The sequence below is a fragment of the Nematolebias whitei genome, chromosome 14 (genome assembly GCF_014905685.2).
Source record: "Nematolebias whitei isolate Nwh7 chromosome 14, NemWhi1, whole genome shotgun sequence".
Classification (NCBI taxonomy): domain Eukaryota; kingdom Metazoa; phylum Chordata; class Actinopteri; order Cyprinodontiformes; family Rivulidae; genus Nematolebias; species Nematolebias whitei.
Window position 1 is genome coordinate 1971263 of NC_056511.1, and position 8670 is coordinate 1979932.

The 8670-nt window shown below is 43.6% G+C and overlaps 1 protein-coding gene across 1 annotated transcript in view; it reads right to left on the minus strand.

Annotated features, from left to right (window-relative positions):
* The window catches only part of slco2b1 (solute carrier organic anion transporter family, member 2B1), a 37503-nt gene that overhangs the window by 5566 nt on the left and 23267 nt on the right, over positions 1–8670 (minus strand). The window contains exons 8-11 of the mRNA XM_037687217.1: positions 7513–7603; positions 1664–1828; positions 1376–1565; positions 249–393 (exon numbers count right to left, since the gene is read on the minus strand). Coding sequence (XP_037543145.1) covers positions 249–393; positions 1376–1565; positions 1664–1828; positions 7513–7603 — 591 coding nt within the window. The remainder of the gene's footprint in view (positions 1–248; positions 394–1375; positions 1566–1663; positions 1829–7512; positions 7604–8670) is intronic.

Here is an 8670-nt window from a genome sequence, read left to right on the forward strand (position 1 = left end):
GGCAGGAAGACACAGACTGTCAGAATAAAAGCCCAGGGGGCAGGAAGTTTTAAATCAGGATCATGTTTTGAAATGTAACAGGTTTGTTTCTCAGTCCTGAAGAAAATTAATGTTTTAACTCAAAATATTCAGTTTTCAGTTGGACTCAAGAAATGGAGCGGAACTAGAACCAGCAGACAGAACCAGAACCAGCAGACAGAACCAGCAGACAGAACCAGAACCAGCAGCCAGAACCAGAACCATCTTACCGTGATCACCTTCCTGTTGATGAAGGTCATTTCCACAAACGAGCAGCCGGCGTGGCACGGAGACAGGAACTCCACCCCGTCAGAACCGCAGACCGGGTTAAAGGCCTCCTCTGGACACTGACAGGCAGAACTGCAGTCTGAAGAGCTGAAAACACAAAGTGCCCGGAACCAACCCAAAGAACCACGAGTTAAAATCTGACCCGACTTTTTATTTTCAGTTCGTGTCGTGGCCTCATGGCCACAAACCAGACTGTCGACAGAGTCTCAGGAAAACAAACATCTCCAATGGTGCCCTCGCAGGAGGACAGCTTTCCTTCAGGCTAGTGAAACAACAACAACAACAACAACAATAACAACAACAATTCACTGAAACTGTTCAGAGGAGCCAGATGTTGTTCAGTAAACATGATGACGCTTCTTTAAGGCCTGGAGATGTTCTGTTCCTCTCAAAGCTCAAACCACAGAAGTGACCGGAACAAACCGGATGAATTGAATCTAGTCCTAAATGTTGTTTCCTGTCAAGTGTGACGTCATTTACAGGTCAGAGATTACATCACTTCCTGTGTTCCTCTAGCATCAACATTCACTCCAAAACTGAAACCAGTGACTCGTCTGCTGCAGAGAAGTGGGCGTGGCAGAGATCAAGACATGCTGTGCTCTTTTAGAACGTTTAGAGTTTAGAAAATGGTTAGGAACATTGCATGAGTGTGGGAAGGGTTTAAATGCCTTACATCTGTATATAAATACTGAAACAAGTTACTACTACCTGTGTACATAATTTCGTTCCATCTCATGTACCACATGAGACGGTAATGACAATAAAGTTTACTTGAACTTGACTTTGAACTACTGTATCCCTCCTTCACAGTTTTCCACTAATTGTGGGGGCGTGGTCCCAAACCCCCACGATAAACGAGGGACTACTCTATATATATGTAAACAAGCCGCCCTGATTGTTTGAGGAAACTCTGCTTTCTAGATTTTATAAAAGTAAAGTTTCATCAAATCATTGGGGTGGCCTATGGCCTAATCTATGGGGGCCAAGGCCACCAGTGCCACCCCCATTCAACCACTGCACCTGGTGATGTTAAACTTCTTCCTCCACTCTTCAGGATGCTGAAGGTTACCTGGGAGGGAAGACCCTGGCGATCTTCTGAGTGGGGCAGCCAATCAGCAGCAGCGGGAGGGCGGAGAACATGCAGAGCAAGATGGCCACCGTGCACAGCTTGCTGGCGCCGCTGACCGACAGATTGAACCTCCGCATTATAGCTCCGCCTAGAACGATCCCCAGGACCGCCAGCGGGATGCTAACTCCTCCTAAAAGAGATGGGATGGTTTTGGTTCTGACTGAGGTTCATCCAGCCCCAAACACCAGGAGACCGTTTGACCCAAACACAGGTTCTGATCAGACCCACCTATCATCATGTTGGAGAACGGCACCGTCTGAGTGAACTGCTTCTCGACGAACTTGGCCATGAAGGTGGCGAGACCCGACAACAGCGCCGCCAGGTTCACCTGGGCCAGAACCACCAGCAGGTAGACGGGAGTCTGCAGAGTCCGCATGGCGATACCTGGAAAACCTGAAGGGGAACCAGAGGAACAAAGTGTCACGTCTAATGGGTTCATTCTGTTCACACGAAGACGGCTGGAGGAAAACTGTTTTATTACATAAACTAATCAATTACAATAATGTCAAATTTAAACAACTTTATTTAAATATTTAAACCACTCAACGGCCTTTAGTTTGAAAAAAACCCACCACAATTCAGTTTTTTCATTCCCACAAAATATGAAACCAGAATTCTTTGTACCCCCAAACTCCCCCTGACGTCCATCACTGTCCTAGATGGAGCTTTGGACATAAAGTCTGGATCCAGAAGCTGCTCCAGGATCTGCAGAAACATTCAGGGCTCTGGTTGTTTTATTTATTTGTATTGCAGTTTTCAACATAAGTACATAAAGTAAATAAAATAATAAAAAAAAAAACACACAGAGCTCTAAATTGCTCTTGTGTTGCGGTTTTAAAACCAGCCACTAGGGAGCACCAGCCATTGTATCTCTGGTTCTGGTCCCAAGCCCGGGTAAATGTTAAGGTTTGTGCCAGGAAGGGCATCCGATGTAAAACACTTTTGCCAAAACAATAATGCGAGTTCGTCAAAGTGAAACCACGTTAGATCGGTCGAGGCCCGGGTTAACACAACGACCGCCATCGGTGCGGTTGACAAACTGGGTGACGGTGGAAAATGTGCTACTGTTAGTTGAAGACCACGAGGAGGGAAACATGTCAGGAAACAGAGGGAGAAGAGGAAAGTGAAGAATGTAGGACTGAGGGTTATAACTCTAAATGTGGGGACAATGACAGGCAAAGGTAGAAAGCTGGCTGACATGATACTGAGAAGGAAGGTAGATGTTTTATTTCTCCATGAGACCAAGTGGAAGGGCAGCAAGGCTCACAGCATTGGAGCAGGGTTCAAACTGTTTTACCATGGTGTGGATAGAAAGAGACATGGAGTAGGGGGGGTCCTGAAGGAGGAGTTGATAAAAAATGTAGTAGAGGTGAAAAGAGTGTCAGATAGGGTGATGTGTCTGAAGGTAGAAGTAGAAGGTTTGATGCTAAATGAGAGTAAAATTAGAGAAGAAGAAAAAATGGTGGAAGATGAAGGAGGAAGAATGTTGCGAGAAATTCAGAGAGGCACTGTTAAAGGCTCTGGGTGGTAAGAAAGAGCTTCCAGATGAGTGGACTACTACAGCAACAGTAATTAGAGAAACAGGTAGGAAGGTACTTGGTGTGTCATCTGGACAGAGAATGGACAATCAGGAAACCTGGTGGTGGAATAGTGAAGTGCAGGAAGCTGTTCAAAGAAAGAGGTTAGCCAAGAAGAAATATGACAGAGAGAGGACTGAAGAGAGGAGACAGGAATATAAGGAGATGGGATGAAAAACAAAGAGGGAAGTAGCTAAGACAAAGCAGAAGGTGTATGATGAGTTGTATGAGAGACTGGACACTAAAGAGGGAGAGATGGACTTATACCGATTGGTGAGACAGAGGGATCAGGCTGGAAAGGATGTGCAGCAGGTTAGGCTTGTTAAAGATAGGAATGGTAATGTTCTAACAAGTGAGGAGAGTGTGACGGGAAGATGGAAGGAGAACTTTGAGGAGCTAATGAAAGAAGAGAATGAAAGCGAAAGAAGAGTAGAGGTCATAGAAAATGTGGACCAGGAAGTAGGAAAGATTAGCGAGGGTGAAGTCCAAAAAGCTCTGAAATGAATGAAGAAGGAGAAGGCAGTAGGACCTGATGACCAGTGGAGGTTTGGAAATGTCTTGGAGAGATGACAGTGAGGTCCTGTTAGACCTCAGTGCTGCATTTGATACAGTTGATCACAATATTTTACTACAGAGGCTTGAATATGATGTTGGAATTACAGGAACAGCTCTAAAGTGGTTTAAATCATATTTATCTGATAGATTCCAGTTTGTAAATGTAAATAATAAATCTTCATACACCAAAGTTAGTCATGGAGTTCCTCAGGGCTCAGTGCTTGGGCCAATACTCTTTACTTTATATATGCTTCCTTTAGGTAAAGTTATTAAACAACATGGGAAAATTTTTCATTGTTATGCTGATGACACACAATTATATTTGTCCATTAAACCCAATGAATCCAATCAGCTACTTAGACTACAAGCATGTCTTAAAGACATAAATATCTGGATGAACCTTAATTTTCTCCTGTTGAACAGACAAGACTGAGGTTTTGGTTTTTGGACCTGAGCACCTTAGGAATGAATGTTTCAGTCTTTCTCCCTCCTTAGATGCATTAATCTGTCCTCCAGCTCTAATGTTAAAAATCTTGGTGTTATTTTTGATCAGGACATGTCTTTTATCCCCCGCATTAAAAACGTTACTAGAACCTCCTTCTTCCACCTGCGTAATATCACTAACATTAGAAACATCTGATCTAAAGATGATGCAGAAAAACTGCTCCATGCATTTGTCACGTCTAGACTGGACTATTGCAATGGTTTATTATCTGGGTGTCCAAATACTTCTTTAAAACGTCTTCAGTTGATCCAAAATGCTGCTGCCAGAGTCTTAACTGGAGTTACTGGGAGAGATCATATTTCTCCAGTTTTAGCTTCTCTCCACTGGCTCCCTGTCAAATCCAGAATAGAATCCAAAATCTTACTTCTAACCTACAAAGCTCTCAACAACCTAGCCCCATCTTATATTACAGATCTTATTGTTCCATATTTTACTAACAGAGCACTTCGCTCTCAGACTGCAGGTTTACTTGTGGTTCCTAGAGTTTACAAAAACAGAATGGGAGGAAGATCTTTCAGTTCTCATGCTCCTCTCTTGTGGAACCAACTTCCAGTTTCTGTCCGTGAGGCTGACACATTATCCAGTTTTAAATCTAGGATCAAGACTTTCCTTTTTGATAAATCCTATAGTTAGGGTCGGCTTGGGTTTCTTGAGATGTCCCTTAGTTATGCTGCTATAGGCTTAGACTGCTGGAGGACAAACTGACCACACTTTTCACTCTGCTACTGTCTTTATTTACTCTGCTCAACCTGTTTTGTATTTGTAATTATTTTTTTCTATCCTTAACATGTGTTTTTTTTTGTCTTTCTGATACACCTGGACCTATACCTGGACCTGGACCTATACCTGGACCTGGACCTATACCTATACCTGGACCTACCATTCTGTGTTCGTCTGTCTCTCCTTCCTGTCCTCTCAACCAGCCGGTCAAAGCAGATGGTCTCTTGTCCTGATCCTGGTTCTGCTGGAGGTTTCTTCCTGTTAAAGGGAGTTTTTCTTTCCACTGTCTCCACTGTGCTTGCTCAGGATGGGAGACTGCAACGAAGCCAAGATTCAACTTGTCTGCTGGATTCCTTAGATAGAGAACTTTACTAATTGTCTTTTATGTGAATGTTCCTGTAAAGTCCCTGAGAAAACTTGGTTGTGATTTGGCACTTTATAAATAAACTGAGTTGAATTGAATTGCATCCCCGTGGACTATGACGTTTGCAGATGACATTGTGATCTGTGGTGAGAACAGGGAACAGGTGAAAGAGAACTTGGAGAGGTGGAGGTATGCAGTTGAGAGTAGAGGAATGAAAGTCAGCCGTAGTAAGACAGAGTCCATGTGTGTGAATGAGAGGGAGGAGGTGGAACAGTGAGGCTACAAGGAGCAGAGGTCACAAAGGTGCAGGACTTCAAGGACTTGGGGTCCACTGTCCAGGAACATGGGGAGTGTGGTGAAGAAGTGAAGAAGAGAGTCCAGGCAGGATGGAGTGATGGAGAAAAGATTCCGGAGCGATTTGAGACAAAAGTGTGTCAGGAAAGATTAAAGGAAAAGTTTACAAGACAGTGGCTCGATTACTGCAACTCCCTGTTTACTGGAATCCCCGGCAAAAACCTTCAGAAGCTTCAATATATTCAAAACAGTGCAGCCAGGATTTTATTGAGAGCTCGTAAATTTGAACATATTACACCCATTCTCCATAACCTCCATTGGCTTCCTGTCACCTACAGAATTCAGTACAGAATTGCTCTCATTACCCGTCAGTGTTTATACGGAAATTCACCAGATTATCTGAAGGACCTTCTTGTTCCATATTCATCCACCCGGTCCCTACGATCACAGAACAGTCATCTCCTCCACCTGCCACGAACTAAATTAAGAACCATGGGAGATCGGGCATTCTGTGTGGCTGCCCCCCACCTCTGGAACTCCCTCCCTGAATATCTGAGAGCTCCACAATCATTGACTGACTTTAAAAAAGTCTCAAAGACTTTTCTTTTTAAGCAAGCCTATTCTGCCTCCACATGATTGTATCATTGATTTTAGTTGATTGTATCATTGATTTTAGTTGATTTTATCATTGATTTTAGTTGCACTCTGTAGCACTTTGAGATTTTTCAGAGTCAGAGTCAGAGTTTCTTTATTGTCATTCGCACCTCATGTGGTACATGTGGTGGAGCGAAATTATGTACACAGGGTCCCAGTTACATCCAACAATAAAATGTATAAGAAAAACAGTAATAACTTCTAAGATATGAACTAAGAAAAACATCAACTAAATATACACTAAGCACTCATAACATAAAACATTGAACATCAGCACAAACATGAACATGAGTCTGTGAGCAGATGTGCACGCATGAACACATCAACAATTTTGTTAATGAAAAGTGCGTTACAAATTAAATTCATTATTATTATTATTAGTGGTGAGACCAGCTATGTTGTATGGTCTGGAGACAGAGACATGGACAAAAAGACAGGAGACAGAGACATGGACAAAAAGACAGGAGACAGAACTGGAAGTGTCAGAAATGAAGATGTTGAGGTTCTCCCTAGGAGAGACAAGGATGGAGAAGATCAGGAATGAGATCATCAGAGGTACAGCACAGGTTGAACAACTGGGAGATAAAGTTAGAGAGGACACACTGAGATGGTTTGGACATGTCCAGAGGAGGGACAGTGCTTTGGACATGTCCCGAGGAGGGACAGTGGTTTGGACACGTCCAGAGGAGGGACAGTGGTTTGGACACGTCCAGAGGAGGGACAGTGTGTATATTGGTTGAATGTTAGAAATGCAGGTGCAGGAAAAAGACAAAGAGGAGACATATGGATGCAGTTAGAGAGGACATGGAGGTAGTTGCAGAGTGAGGACAGAGGACACAGAGGACAGAGTGAGATGGAGGAGGACTCGCTGTGGAGACCTCTGAAGAGGGAAAAGACAAAACAAGAAAAAAAGTAGTAGAAGAAGAAGACTTGTTTTGCAGTTTTCCCCCTCGTTGTTCCGCTGCTGTCCTGATGCTCGTCTCTCTCCAGGTGTTTGTCCTTCGTAAGTGTTGCTTTTAGTTTTTGTAAATAAAGGAGTTCGTCTTGTGTTTTGTCTGCACTTTGAGCTTTACGTCCACAAACATGAAACTCGTCTACATTTCTCACTTCATTTTTTGTCAGATATTAATGTTCTCTTCAGAAGAAATATGTAAAATGTAATTTAAAAATATCCTTCATGGAATGGAGCTGAACTCTGGTGAGTTTCATGACTCATAAATACTTTAAATGAGGAAATGACAGATGAATGTCTCGGTCAGGAAATTAAATCAGATTTATTTATTTATTATTTATTTTAGTTCAACCAGATTTAAAGACGTATGATTTCTCTCCATCGTGATGAAACTTGACCCCTGACGAGTGTGGCTCGACCTCGTCAGACAGGAAACAGAAACGGACAGACTCTTACTTTTGAGGAAGTGAAGCAGGGAGTCTTCCTGAACCGGGCCTGCCGGCCTCTCTTTAGTGTCCGGACTGGACTCGGCACCGTCTGCATCGTTCTGCACAAACAGGAAGAAAACATCACGCGCTCTGACTGCAGCCTGACAAAAACAACGTTATCTTTGAGCTGCCGCCGAGGATTCTGGGAAATATCAGCCTTGTTTGATGCAAAAGGCAGAGAGAAGGAGTGATGGAGGTTCTGTTGAATGATGGAGGTTCTGTTTGGGTTCTGGTTCTGAACAATCTGGGCTTTTTCCCTCCACTTCAAAAAGATAAATTTGAAGATGAAGTAAAAAGAGAAAACTTGAAGGATCTGTAGGTCCAGCTCTTAAATGAACTTCCTGTTTGGACTCCAACAGTCTAATGGGTTCAGATGAATCCAGAGGGAAATCTGGGTGGTTCCAGACCCAGCTCCACCAGAACCACAGAAACCAGAACCAGAACCAGAACCTGTTACTGCAAGTTTGTTTGTTCAGACTGAGGTTCTGCTGCGGCTCAGAAGGATCTGCTTCAGATTATGAAGAACTTTGGCTCTGACTGATGTTTTCCACTGAGTTCTGGACCAGCGCCAGGAAAGTTCCGGACCGGCGCCAGGATGTTGCGCCACCCAGAACACGAAGTCCTGCTCTTATCTCCCCGCTGAGCGAAGCGGAGCTGCTGCTGAACTTTCAGTTTGAAAACCAGCTCAAAGTTCAGACGACGTTTAGAAATCTGAACGTTTGAAACGTTTAAAGACGTGAAGAAGTGCAGGTCCTTCAACATCTGGCTGGAGCTCCAGCTGAAAACTGAAAGTTCTGCTGAACAATAAAACTTCTGTCATTTGTCCGATGACCTTGGAGCTGAGAGAAGAACGTCTGTTTGAAGCTTCCAGCAACTCTCAGAGAACAAAACATCCAAACATCTGCAGAGCTTATGGACCCAAAACATCCTGAAGTAACTGGGAGGAGGAGGAGGAGGAGGATCTTCATCAGATCTGATGGTTTACCTCCAAATCATTATGAACACCAAACATGAAGCCTCCTTAAACTCCATCCATCCATCCATCCATCCATCCATCCATCCATCCATCCATCCATCCATCCATGCATCCATCCAACCTTCTATCCATCCATCCATCCATCCTTCC